General features: G+C 49.5%; 1 protein-coding gene across 1 annotated transcript in view; it reads left to right on the top strand.

Annotated features, from left to right (window-relative positions):
- Nucleotides 1-14,170, top strand: part of SLC25A13 (solute carrier family 25 member 13) — a 100,837-nt gene that overhangs the window by 81,382 nt on the left and 5,285 nt on the right. Inside the window, exon 15 of the mRNA XM_038741863.1 lies at nt 12,269-12,407. Within this exon, the coding sequence (XP_038597791.1) occupies nt 12,269-12,407 (139 nt within the window). The remainder of the gene's footprint in view (nt 1-12,268; nt 12,408-14,170) is intronic.

Raw genomic sequence — 14,170 nt, 5'->3', positions numbered from 1 at the left:
GGAGCCGGGATTTGAACCCATGACCTCTGACTTCAAAGCCCGGGCTCTTTCCACTGAGCCACACTGCTTCCCTTTCTCCTCTTGTCTCTGTCCACCCCTGTTCCCTGGCTGTTTTCCTGGGTCTCTGACTGTACTCTGCTTGGCGTCTTTGGCTAAACCCGTTGTTGGATAGGGACCGTCTCTATATGTCACCAACTTGTACTTCCCAAGCGCTTAGTACAGTGCTCTGCACACAGTAAGCACTCAATAAATACGATTGAATGAATGAATGTCTCTCTCTCTCTCTCCTCTTGTCTCAGGGTCCCTGACTTGTTTTGATACCCGTCTCCCCCCTTCTAGACCGTGAGCCCACTAAGGGCAGGGATTGTCTCTCTTTGCTGCCAAATGCTCTGCACACAGTGAGCGCTCAATAAATCCGGTTGAATGGGTGGATGAAAGAATGAATAAATACGACAATGAGTGAATGAATGAGTGTGGGGGGGGTCAGGGAATCAATCAATCAATCAATCGTATTTATTGAGCGCTTACTGTGTGCAGAGCACTGTACTAAGCGCTTGGGGAGTACAAGTTGGCAACATATAGAGACAGTCCCTACCCAACAGTGGGCTCACAGTCTCAAAGGGGGAGACAGAGAACAAAACCAAACATACTGACAAAATAAAATAAATAGAATAGATATCATCATCATCATCAATCGTATTTATTGAGCGCTTACTGTGTGCAGAGCACTGTACTAAGCGCTTGGGAAGTCCAAGTTGGCAACATATAGAGACAGTCCCTACCCAACAGTGGGCTCACAGTCTAAAAGGGGGAGACAGAGAACAAAACCAAACCTACTAACAAAATATAAAATAAATAGAATAGATATGTACAAGTAAAATAAATAAATAAATAGAGTAATAAATGTGTACAAACATATATACAGGTGCTGTGGGGAAGGGAAGGAGGTAAGATGGAGGGAAGGGATGTGGTTGTGTTAGGCCTGGGAAGCTTCCCAGGTGGAAAAGATGTTTCCCTGGGCTGTTTCCCCTCCGCATTGTCTTGCTAAATTGCTGTCCTTTTTCAGTAAATCAGCTATTTAATGGCCCTATTGTCTCCGCAAATGGCAGCCTATGCAGGGGGGACGTTGACATCTGAAAAGAGGGGCGCTTAAACTGGGCCCTTCCCGGGGAGAGAGGGGCCCCCAGGGATAGCGGGGTCCTGGGAATGGGCTGGCGGGGCCTGGGAATCGATCAGTTAGTAATAATGAAGGTATTCGTTAAGCTCTTACTATGTGCCAAGCACTGTCCATTCATTCAGTCATATTTCTTAATAATAATAATAATAATATTTATTAATTATATTAATCATAATTAATCATAATTATTAATATAATAATATAATATGATGCAGTAATATAATGATATATAATATTATCGTATATAATATATAAAATATATATAACATATAATATATGATATAGGTATTAATTATAATTATTAATTATATTAATTGGAACATATTAATTATATTAATAAATTAGCATAATATAGTATATGTGGTATTTATAATGTATTATATTATTAAATGATATATTGCATGTGATAATATGTGACATTAAAATATTATCATATGTAATGCATAATGCTGTATTATTACATTATATTACATTCTCATATAATAATAATCAATTAACAATTATATGATATTATAATTATAATTATATTGTATTATATGTTATATTACATTATATAATATATTATATGTATGTGCATATATATGATGTATTATATGTTATATTATGTTATATTGTAATTATTATTGTTATGATTATTATGATCATAGTTATTTAGTAGCAATTATAATGTTAATAATTAATATTAGTATTAATAAATAACAATTATTATATAATATGTGATATTATGTTATGATATATTATATTATGATATAATAATTATTATGATGGCGTTTATTAAGGTGCTGGAGAGGTTACAAGGTGATCAGGTTGTCCCACGGGGGGCTCACAGTTTTAATCCCCATATTAAGCGTTTACTATGTGCAAAGCACTGTTCTAAGCGCTGGGGGGGGGTTACGAAGTGGTCAGGTTGTCCCACCGGGGACTCACAGTTTTAATCCCCATTTTCCAGATGAGGTCACTGAGGCCCAGAGAAGTGAAGTGACTTGCCCAAAGACACACAGCTGACAATTGCCAGAGGCCGGATTTGAACTCGTGACCTCTGACTCCAAAGCCCGGGCTCTTTCCACTGAGCCACGCGGCTTCTCCAACCCATCACCTTCGGACTCCCAGTGCCGCGCGCTGTTAATATGAGAGTCGGTAGACGTGATCGCCGCCCTCAAATAGCAGCAGACTACTCTGTGCAGACCACTGAACTGAGCGCTCAGGAAAGTACAATCAAGTTGTGTCTATTATTGTATTGCCCTCTCCCAAGCGCTTAGTACAGTCTCTGCCCACAGTAAGCTCCTGGTAAATGCAGTCGATTGATAGACATCGTTGTCGTCCTCATCAGTGGTATTAATAATAATAATAATAATGATGGCATTTATTAGGCGCTTACTATGTGCAAAGCACTGTTCTAAGCGCTGGGGAGCTTACAACGTGATCAGGTTGTCCCACGGGGGGGCTCACAGTCTTATCCCCATTTTACAGATGAGGGGACTGAGGCCCAGAGAAGTGAAGTGACTTGCCCAAAGTCACTCCCCAGCGCTTAGACCAGTGCTTGGCACAGAGTAAGTGCTTCATAAATGCCATCGTTAAGAGACTGTTTTAAATGCTCCGGAGAGTACAGTGTAAGAGCCCGGGCTTTGGAGTCAGAGGTCATGGGTTCAAATCGCGGCTCCGCCACTTGTCAGCTGTGTGACTTTGGGCAAGTCACTTCACTTCTCTGGGCCTCAGTTCCCTCGCCCGTAAAATGGGGATGAAGACTGTGAGCCCCCCGTGGGACAACCTGATCACCTTGTAACCTCCCCAGTGCTTAGAACAGGGCTTTGTACATAGTAAACGCTTAATAAATGCCGTTATTATTATTATAAGGTAAGTGCTGGGGGGCTGAGGGGTGTGTGTGTGGGGGGGGGGGGTGAACATTAAGTGCTTAAAGGGGCCGGATCCAAGTGGCAGGACATGGCGGGGTCAGGGATGGGGGAGAGATGTTTGCTTCCACTGACGGACAACTGTTTGGACCATCCATTCATTCATTCAATCATATTTATTGAGCGCTTACTGTGTGCAGAGCACTGTACTAAGCGCTTGGGAAGTACAAGTTGGCAACATATAGAGACGGTCCCTACCTATTCAGGTGTGGGCAGCCCCTCCCCCTGGCCCCCCCAGGGGTCTCCTTTGTGACTGAGGTGTCCCCCATCCCTCCTCCTCCCCCACAGCCACAGAGCCCTGGAGGGACGGAGCCAGCTGGGGCTTCCTGGATAAGTGGGGAGGGGTCTTTTGGGAGCCTGCAGCCCTCCCTCCCAACTTTGGGATGGGATTTCTAGGACCCTTGGGGCATGAGAGACTGGGGGGGGGTCCTCCTGGGGGCTGGGGGACACAGGGCAGACCGCTGTTCCCCAAATCCACCCCCCTGGGTGAGGGGCTCCCTCTCCCCCTGCCCACCCCAACCCTGAGCATCCATGTCAGGTCACGGGGGAGAGGAGGGGATGGACAGGGGAGAGGCAGGGGGGTTGGGTGGTCAGTGCTGGGGACAGTCAGGGAAGGAGAAGGGGGGGTTGGATGGTCCTTGCTGGGTCACTGGGGGACAGTCAGGGATGGAGAGGGGGATAATCAGGGGGGTTGAATGATCCGTGCCCGGTCGCTTGGGGGGAGTCGGGGTGGACAGGGGAGAGTCAGGGATGCCGAAAGATCTGTGTTGGGTCACTGGGGGACAGTTGGGTTGGACAGAGGACAGTCGGGGTATGGGATGGTCCGTGCTGCGTCACTGGGGGACAGTCAGGGATGGACAGGGGAGAGGCAGGGGGCTTGGATGGTCCGTGCTGGGAAACTGGGGGAGAGGCAGGGATGGACGGGGAGAGGCAGGGGGGTTGGATGGTCCGTGCTGGGTCACTGGGGGACAGTGGGGGATGGAGAGGGGAAAATCAGGGGGGTTAAATGATCCATGCCCGGTCGCTTGGGGGGAGTCAGGGGTGGACAGGGGAGAGGCAGGGATGCCGAAAGGGTGTTGGGTCACTGGGGGACAGTTGGGTTGGACAGAGGAGAGTCGGGGTATGGGATGGTCCATGCTGGGTCACTGGGGGACAGTCAGGGATGGACAGGGGAGAGGCAGGGGGCTTGGATGGTCCGTGCTGGGAAACTGGGGGAGAGGCAGGGATGGACAGGGGAGAGGCAGGGGGGTTGGATGGTCCGTGCTGGGAAACTGGGGGAGAGCAGGGATGGACAGGGGAGAGGCAGGGGGGTTGGATTGTCCGTGGTGGGTCACTGGGGGAGAGTTAGGGATGGACAGGGGAGAGGTAGGGGGGTTGGATTGTCCGTGGTGGGTCAGTGGGGGAGAGTTAGGGATGGACAGGGGAGAGGCAGGGGGGTTGGATGGTCCGTGGTGGGCCACTGGGGGAGAGTTAGGGATGGACAGGGGAGAGTTAGGGGGGTTGGATGGTCCGTGCTGGGTCACTGGGGCAGAGTCGGGGATAGACAGGGGAGAGGCCAGGAGTTGGATGGTCTGCGCTGGGGCACTGGGGGAGAGTCAGGGATGGACTTCTAGACTGTGAGCCCACTTTTTAGACTGTGAGCCCACTGTTGGGTAGGGACTGTCTCTATATGTTGCCAACTTGTACTTCCCAAGCGCTTAGTACAGTGCTCTGCACACAGTAAGCGCTCAATAAATACGATCGATGATGGTGATGAAGGGGGAGAATTAGGGGTGTTGGATTTTCCATGGCGGGTCACTGGGGGAGAGTCAGGGATGGACAGGGGAGAGGCAGGGGGGTGGGATGGTCAGTGCAGGGTCACTGGGGGAGAGCCAGGGATGCCGGATGTTCTAGTCTTCTAGACTGTGAGCCCACTGTTGGGTAGGGACCGTCTCTATACGTTGCCAACTTGGACTTCCCAAGCGCTTAGTACAGTGCTCTGCACACAGTAAGTGCTCAATAAATCCGATTGAATGAATGAATGAATGTTCAGCGATGGAGAGGGAAGAGTCAGAGGAGTTGGACAGTCCACACTAGGACATGGGGATAGAGTGAGAGGTGAGAGTCCAGTAGTTCTGCTAGTCATGCCGCCCCTCCATTAGCTCCGAGGTTGTCCCCCTCTTCCCGAGGCCGCTCTCGCACATCCGCTCTCTCCTCCCCCTGCACCCCAGCTCGGGCTCCGAGCCCTCCCTCACAAGCCTCCAAACCACTCCGGCCTCCTGACACTCCGCCTCCAGCTGCCTCTCAGTCCCTGCTCTCGGCTGGAAATTCCCTCCCTGCCTCAGCTTCCCTCCCTGTCTCCCGGTCTCAGCTCCACAACATTGCCAAGATCAGCCCTTTCCTCTCCATCCCAACCGCTACCGTGCTCGTTCAAGCTCTCATCCTATCCCGTGTGGACTACTGCATCAGCCTTCTCTCTGATCTCCCATCCTCGTGTCTCTCTCCACTTCAATCCATACTTCATGCTGCTGCCCGGATTATCTTTGTCCAGAAACGCTCTGGGCATATCACTCCCCTCCTCAGAAATCTTCAGTGGCTACCAATCAATCTGCGCATCAGGCAGAAACTCCTCACCCTGGGCTTCAAGGCTGTCCATCCATCCCCTCGCCCCCTCCTACCTCACCTCCCTTCTCTCCTTCTTCAGCCCAGCCCGCACCCTCCGCTCCTCCGCCACTAACCTCCTCACCGTACCTCGTTCTCGCCCGTCCCACCATCGACCCCCGGCCCACGTCCTCCCCCCGGGCCTGGAATGCCCCCAATCCCTCTGCCCCTCCGCCAAGCTCGCGCTCTTCCTCCCTTCAAGGCCCTGCTGAGAGCTCACCTCCTCCAGGAGGCCTTCCCACACTGAGCCCCTTCCCTCCTCTCCCCCTCGTCCCCCTCTCCTTCCCCCCATCTTACCTCCTTCCCTTCCCCACAGCACCCGTATATATGTATATATGTTTGTACATATTTATTACTCTATTTATTTATTTATTTATTTTGCTTGTACATATCTATTCTATTTATTTTATTTTGTTAGTATGTTTGGTTTTTCTCTCTGTCTCCCCCTTTTAGACTGTGAGCCCGATGTTGGGTAGGGACTGTCTCTATATGTTGCCAATTTGTACTTCCCAAGCGCTTAGTACAGTGCTCTGCACATAGTAAGCACTCAATAAATATGATTGATTGATTGATTGATTGTCTCAGCTTCCCTCCCTGCCTCAGCTTCCCACCCTGCCTCAGCTTCCCACCCTGCCTCAGCTTCCCTCCCTGCCTCAGCTTCGCCTGACCAATCAATCAATCGTATTTATTGAGCGCTTACTGTGTGCAGAGCGCTGTACTAAGCGCTTGGGAAGTACAAGTTGGCAACATAGAGAGACAGTCCCTACCCAACAGTGGGCTCACAGTCTAACCAGCAATGTGTCCTCCTGCAGTCCTCTCTTAGAGGGCCGCACTTCTCAGTAATCTAAGGCTGGTATTTACTGAGCGCTCACCGGCTGCATGTGCAGCACCGTCCTAGAGAAGTAGCACAACTTATTAAAAAAAGAGCCCGGGCTGGGAGCCAGGGGACCTGGGTTCTAATCCCGGCCACGCCAGTTGCCTGCTCTAGGCCTTTCATTCATTCATTCCATCGTATTTATTGAGCGCTTGCTATGTGCAGAGCACTGTACGAGAGAAGCAGCGTGGCTCAGTGGAAAGAGCCCGGGCTTTGGAGTCGGAGGTCATGGGTTCGAATTCCAGCTCCGCCACTTAGCTGGGTGACGTTGGGCAAGTCACTTCACTTCCCTGGGCCTCAGTGACCTCATCTGGAAAATGGGGATGAAGACTGTGAGCCCCACGTGGGACAACCTGATCACCTTGTAACCTCCCCAGCGCTTAGAACAGTGCTTTGCACATAGTAAGCGCTCAATAAATGCCAATATTATTATTATTATTATTATTACAATTTGGCAACAGCTTGCCTTTGGACGAGGCATTTCACTTCTCAGTGCCTCAGTTCCCTCATCTATAAAATGGGGATTGAGACTGCAAGCGCCACACGGGATGTGGATGGGTGTCCAACCTGATTGGCTTGTATAATAAAAATAATGATGGCATTTATTAAGCGCTTACCGTGTGCGAAGCACTGTTCTAAGCGCTGGGGAGGTTACAAGGTGATCAGGTTGTATCTACCGTTCAATCAGTCATATTGACGGAGCACTTACGGTGCGCAGAGCATTGTGCTAAGGGCTCGGGAGAGTACAACAGTTGGTAGACGCATTCCCTGCCCACAACTAGACAGGTTAGAGGTTACAAGTGCTGGGTGAGGGGATGGAGGAAGATTCATTCAGTCAGTCGTATTTATTTATTTATTTATTTATTTATTTTTGAGCGCTTTTTGAGTATTTTGAGTATTTTTGTATTTTGAGTATTTTGAGAATATTTTGAGTATTTATTGAGCGCTTACTGTGTGCGGGATGTAAGGGCTGAGGTGACTGGGGGATTTTGAGGAGACTTGTTGGAGAAGGTAGGGGTTGGGGGGGTGTTGACAGAGAAGCAGTGTGGCTCAGTGGAAAGAGCACGGGCTTAGGAGTCGGAGGTCATGGGTTCTAATTGTGTGACTTTGGGCAAGTCACTTCACTTCTCTGGGCCTCAGTGACCTCATCTGGAAAATGGGGATGAAGACTGTGAGCCCCCCGTGGGACAACCTGATCACCCTGTAGGCTCCCCAGCGCTTAGAACAGTGTTTTGCACATAGTAGGCGCTTAATAAATGCCATCAAAAAAAAAAAAAAATCCCCCCACCTCCGCCCCGGCGCTGGGCCGCGGTAATCGGCCGCACAAAGGGAGCTCTGTGCCGCCCGAGGAGCCGCCAGTCTGGGGGACCCGCCCCGGCTCCTGCCATGAATGGGCATTGTCTGCCCGGGGTCCGGAGGGACCGTGGGGGGCTCTGGGGGAGTGTGGGAGACGTCAGGAGGGGCGGCAGTAGCTATTCCCCCCGGCGGCACCTGCCTCTCCCCGGGCTGTGAGCCCACTGTTGGGTAGGGACCGTCTCTATATGTTGCCAACTTGGACTTCCCAAGCGCTTAGTACAGTGCTCTGCACACAGTAAGCGCTCAAGAAATACGATTGATTGATAGATGCCCGATGTCACCACATCCCTTGGCACCGGGGCCGGAGCGGCTCGGCTCAGTGGAAAGAGCCCAGGCTTTGGGGTCGGAGGTCGTGGATTCAAATTCCAGCTCCGCCACTCAGCTGGGTGACTTTGGGCAAGTCACTTCACTTCTCTGGGCCTCAGTGACCTCATCTGGAAAATGAGGATGAAGACTGTGAGCCCCCGTGGGACAACCTGATCGCCGTGTAACCTCCCCAGTGCTTAGAACGGTGCTTTGCACATAGTAAGCGCTTAACAAATACCGTCATTATTATTATCTCGTGGAGCAGACCCATTCCCCAGGACAGAAGTCAGGTCCCCGTACCCCCACAACATCCACTTCCCCACCCACTAAGTGACCGCCCACCCGTGTGTCCAGTTCTGAAGTCCCTCTGTCACCCTGTGCCATGGAGCATCAGTGGCTTAGTGACAAGATCCCGGGCTTGGGACTCAGAGGTCCTGGGTTCTAATCCCGCCTCCGCCCCTTGTCTGCTGGGTGACCTTGGGCAAGCCACTTAACTTCTCTGGGCCTCAGTTCCCCCCCTCTGTAAAATAGGGATTAAGACTGTGAGCCCTATGGGGACAACCTGATTACCCTGTATCTACCTTAGTGCTTAGAACAGTGCTTGGCACATCGTAAGCGCTTAACAAATACCGTTATTAGTGAGGAGAGGGGGGACTAGTTATCCCCGGCCGCTGGAAACAGTTTGAGGCGGCCCTCCTCACCCTACTTCATTCATTCATTCAATCGTATTTATTGAGCGCTTACTGTGTGCAGAGCACTGTACTAAGCGCTTGGGAAGTACAAGTCGGCAGCAGATAGAGACGGTCCCTACCCAACAACGGGCTCACAGTCTTATAGCCTTATTCATTCAATGGTACTTATTGAGCACTTACTGTGTGCAGAGCACTGTACTAAATGCTTATCTGTCATTTATTTATTTCTATTAATGCGTCTCTCCCCCTCTAGACTGTGAGCTTGTTGTGGGCAGACATGTGGCCGTTTATTGTTGTACCGTTCTCTCCTGAGCACTCAGTGCTTTGCGCACACTAAGTGCTCAGTAAGTAGGAGTGAATGAATGAGTGGTGAGCAAGTGGGAATGTTAGGGGGGGCCCGTGAGTTTTCATCCCCATTTTACAGATGAGAGAACCGAGGCACAGAGAAGTGAAGCGACTTGCCCAAAGTCACACAGCTGACAGGCCACGGAGCCGGGGTTTGAACCCGCGACCTCTGCTCCTAACCTCCCTGACCACTGGACTGAGACCTGAGCTAGCCATCATTCAATATCAGTGGTATTTATTGAGCATTTACGGTGCGCGGAGCACTGGACTGAGTCCAGTATAACAAAGTTGGCAGACACATTCCCTGCCCACAGGAGCTTATGGTCTAGAGGGGTAGCCGTTTATGTTGCCGACTTGTACTTCCCAAGCGCTTAGTACAGTGCTCCGCACACAGGAAGCGCTCAATAAATACGATTGAATGAATGAATGAATCTCCTCCCTGCCAGAACTTTTTTTTTAATGTTATTTGTTAAGCACTTACTATGGGCCAGGCACTGTGATAATAATGATGATGATGGCATTTATGAAGCGCTTACTATGTGCAAAGCGCTCGGGAGGTTACAAGGCGATCAGGTTGTCCCACAGGGGGCTCACAGGTTTCATCCCCATTTTACAGATGAGAGAACCGAGGCACAGAGAAGTGAAGCGACTTGCCCAGAGTCACACAGCTGACAGGCGGCGGAGCCGGGATTTGAACCCGCGACCTCTGACTCCAAAGCCCTGGCTCTTTCCACTGAGCCACGCTGCTTCTCTGCCATTCTGAAGGGAGGCAGAGTGGACAGCTCACAGGCCTAAGAGTCAGGAGCCCCGGGTTCTAATTCACCTCGCCTCTCTGTGCCTCAGTTTCCTCCTGCTTTCCTTTCCTCTTCTCCCATTCCCTTCCGCATCCCCTTGACTTGCTCCCTTTGTTCATCTCCCTTCCCAGCCCCTGTCCACATGTGTCATTTATTTACTTATATTAATGTCTGCCTCCCCCTCTCAACGGTAAGCTCGTTGTGCCTGTCAGCGTGGCTCAGTGGGAAGAGCCCGGGCTTTGGAGTCAGAGGTCATGGGTTCGAATCCCGACTCCGCCACAAGTCTGCTGTGTGACCTTGGTCGAGTCACTTCACTTCTCTGAGCCTCAGTTCCCTCATCTGTAAAAATGGGGATTAAGACTGTGAGCCCTACTTGGGACAACTTGATCACATTGTATCCCCCCCAGCGCTTAGAACAGTGCTTTACACAAAGTAAGCGCTTAACAAATGCCATCATCATTATTATTATATATAGTTCACTCATTCATTCAATCAATCGTATTTATTGAGCGCTTACTTTGTGCAGAGCACTGGACTAAGCGCTTGGGAAGTCCAAGTTGGCAACATCTAGAGACGGTCCCTACCCAACAACGGGCTCACGGTCTAGAAGGGGGAGGCAGACGACAAAACAAAACATATTAACAAAATAAAAGAAATAAAATAGCAATATAGTGAGCCCACTGTTGGGTAGGGACTGTCTCTATATGTTGCCAACTTGTGCTTCCCAAGCGCTTAGTACAGTGCACACAGTAAGCGCTCAATAAATACGATTGATTGATTGATTGGTAAGCGTTCAAGGAAAACCGACATCATTACGGTCGTAGCTGTCGTTTCGCAAGGAGCAACTGTGCAGGAGGGAAGACGGGTGACTTTTCGAGGCCGGGCGGTCTTGCCTGGGGCCCCGGGCTGACCCATCTTCTGACTGCGCATCACTTCCCACCCCTGTTGATGATGATAATAATAATAATAATAATAATAATAATAATAATAATAATAAATAGCATTTATTAAGCGCTTACTATGTGCAAAGCACTGTTCTAAGCGCTGGGGAGGTTACAAGGTGATCAGGTTGTCCCACAGAGGGCTCACAGTCTTCATCCCCAGTTTCCAGCTGCGGGAACTGAGGCCCAGAGAAGTGAAATGACCCGCCCAAAGTCACCCAGCTGACAAGTGCTTAGAACAGTGCTTTACACATAGTAAGCGCTTAATAAATGCCATTATTATTATGTCTGCTGGGCGGCCTTGGGCAAGTCACTTCCCTTCCCTGAGCCTCAGTCCCCTCATCTGTAAAATGGGGATGGAGACCGTGAGCCCCCCCGTGGGACAACCTGATCGCCTTGTAACCTCCCCAGCGCTTAGAACAGTGCTCTGCACATAGTAAGCGCTTAACAAACGCCATCGTCGTTATTATTAATTATAATTATGACCCGTCACTAATGGGGAAGCAGGTTATTATCTTTTACAATGCAATTGAAAAAAATGAATTTTATACTAAGGACTTCTGAAAAAAATTTAAAGGGCTATGGACAGCCTCTCTGTTCTCCCTTTTCCTTCTTACACACACCTCTTTATTTCCTGGGTCTTGAGCAGTGAAGTGCAATGTTCTGCACACCGTAAATGCTCAATAAATACCACTGATTCATACCCCACTGATAAGGTTTGTTTGAGTTCACTGTTAAAAACATAAATTTCCAATTTAGGTCCCTGGGTTATTCTGTATTCTTAACCACCAAAAGGAACAGTACAGTACTGAGTCCTGAGAGATTTGATGAATGCCAGATATAAGCAGTATGTGTCACACAATTTTATGTGGAAAGAGTGGAAAGAGCTCAGTGGAAAGAGCCCGGGCTTTGGAGTCAGTGGTCATGGGTTCAAATCCCGGCTCCGCCAAATGTCAGCTGTGTGACTTGGGGCAAGTCACTTCACTCCTCTGGGCCTCAGTGACCTCATCTGGAAAATGGGAATGAAGACTGTGAGCTCCCCGTGGGAAAAAACCTGATCACCTTGTAACCTCCCCAGCGCTTAGAACAGTGCTTTGCACATAGTAAGCGCTTAATAAATGCCATCATCATTATTATTATTATTATAAGTGGCGGAGCCGCGATTCGAACCCATGACCTCCAACTCCAAAGCCCGGGCTGTTTCCACTCAGCCGCGCTGCCTCTTTCTTTCAGGGAGCCAAGGCCTGCTTTCTGAGGGACATCCCGTTCTCGGCCATCTATTTCCCGTGCTACGCCCACATGAAGTCCTTCTTTGCCCAGGACGACGGGCGCGTCAGCCCGGGCCACCTCCTCCTGGCCGGAGCCATCGCCGGTGAGTGTCCCCCTCTCCATCCCCCCCGCCTTACCTCCTTCCCTTCCCCACAGCACCTGGATATATGGATAGATGTTTGGACGGATTTATTACTCGATTTATTTTACTTGTACATATCTAGATTAGATATGATTAGATATCTATCTAATTAGATGGATTCGAACCCACAACCTCCGGTGCCCAAGCCCGGGCTCTTGCCACTAAGCCACGCTGCTACTGTGAGCCCCATGTGGGCCAACCTGATTACCCTGTATCTACCCCAGCGCTTGGCACATAGTATGTGCTTAACAAACCTGTATATATGTTTGTACATATTTATTACTCTATTTTACTTGTACATATCTATTCTATTTATTTTATTTTGTTAGTATGTTTGGTTTTGTTCTCTGTCTCCCCCTTTTAGACTGTGAGCCCACTGCTGGGTAGGGACTGTCTCTAGATGTTGCCAACTTGGACTTCCCAAGCGCTTAGTCCAGTGCTCTGCACACAGTAAGCGCTCAATAAATACGACTGATGATGATGATGATGGATAGATGTTTGGACGGATTTATTACTTGATTTATTTTACTTGTACATATCTAGATTAGATATGATTAGATATCTATCTAATTAGAAGGATTAGAACCCACAACCTCCGGTTCCCAAGCCCGGGCTCTTGCCACTAAGCCACGCTGCTTCTGTGAGCCCCATTTGGGCCAACCTGATTACCTTCTATCTACCCCAGAGCTTAGAACAGTGCTTGGCACATAGTATGTGCTTAACAAACCTGTATATATGTTTGTACATATTTATTACTCTATTTTACTTGTACATATCTATTCTATTTATTTTATTTTGTTAGTATGTTTGGTTTTGTTGTCTGTCTCCCCCTTCTAGACTGTGAGCCCACTGTTGGGTAGGGACCGTCTCTGTATGTTGCCAACTAGTACTTCCCAAGCGCGTAGTACAGTGCTCTGCACACAGTAAGCGCTCAATAAATACGATTGATTGATTGATTGATTGATTGCCCTCTGACCGCCCCCCACCCCACCCAGTAACCTGTGGCGGGAGTGTGACCTGGAGCAGCCCCAGATTTGGGGTGCAGGGTGGGTCAAAGGACAGTCACCCCAAGCCAACAGGGAGGCCAATCAATCAATCAATCAATCATATTTATTGAGCACTTACTGTGTGCAGAGCACTGCACTAAGCGCTTGGGAAGTACAAGTCAGCAACACATAGAGACAGTCCCTACCCAACAGTGGGCTCACAGTCTAGAAGTCTCTGTACTGAGCTCTTGGCAGGGGACAATAGTTACTACACTAAGAGAAGCAGCGTGGCTCAGTGGAAAGAGCCCGGGCTTTGGAGTCAGAGGTCATGGATTCAAATCCCAGCTCCACCACTTAATAGTAATAATAATAATAATGATGATGGCATTTGTTAAGCGCTTACTATGTGCAAAGCACATGCTGGGGAGGTAACAAGGTGATCAGGTTGTCCCACAGGGGGCTCACAGTCTTAATTCCCATTTTACAGATGAGGGAACTGAGGCCCAGAGAAGTGAAGTGACTTGCCCAAAGTCAAACAGCTGACAGTGGGCGGAGCTGGGATGTGAACCCATGACCTCTGACTCCAAAGCCCGGTCTCTTTCCACTGAGCCATGCTTCTTCTCACTTGTCAGCTGTGTGACTTTGGGCAAGTCACTTCACTTCTCTGGGCCTCAGTTCCCTCATCTGTAAAATGGGGATGAAGACTGTGAGCCCCCCATGGGACAACCTGATCGCCTT

Source organism: Tachyglossus aculeatus, chromosome 2, assembly GCF_015852505.1.
Source record: "Tachyglossus aculeatus isolate mTacAcu1 chromosome 2, mTacAcu1.pri, whole genome shotgun sequence".
Taxonomy (NCBI): Eukaryota; Metazoa; Chordata; class Mammalia; order Monotremata; family Tachyglossidae; genus Tachyglossus; species Tachyglossus aculeatus.
Note: the sequence above shows the minus strand (reverse complement) of the source record. Positions and strands in the feature narration are given on the sequence as shown.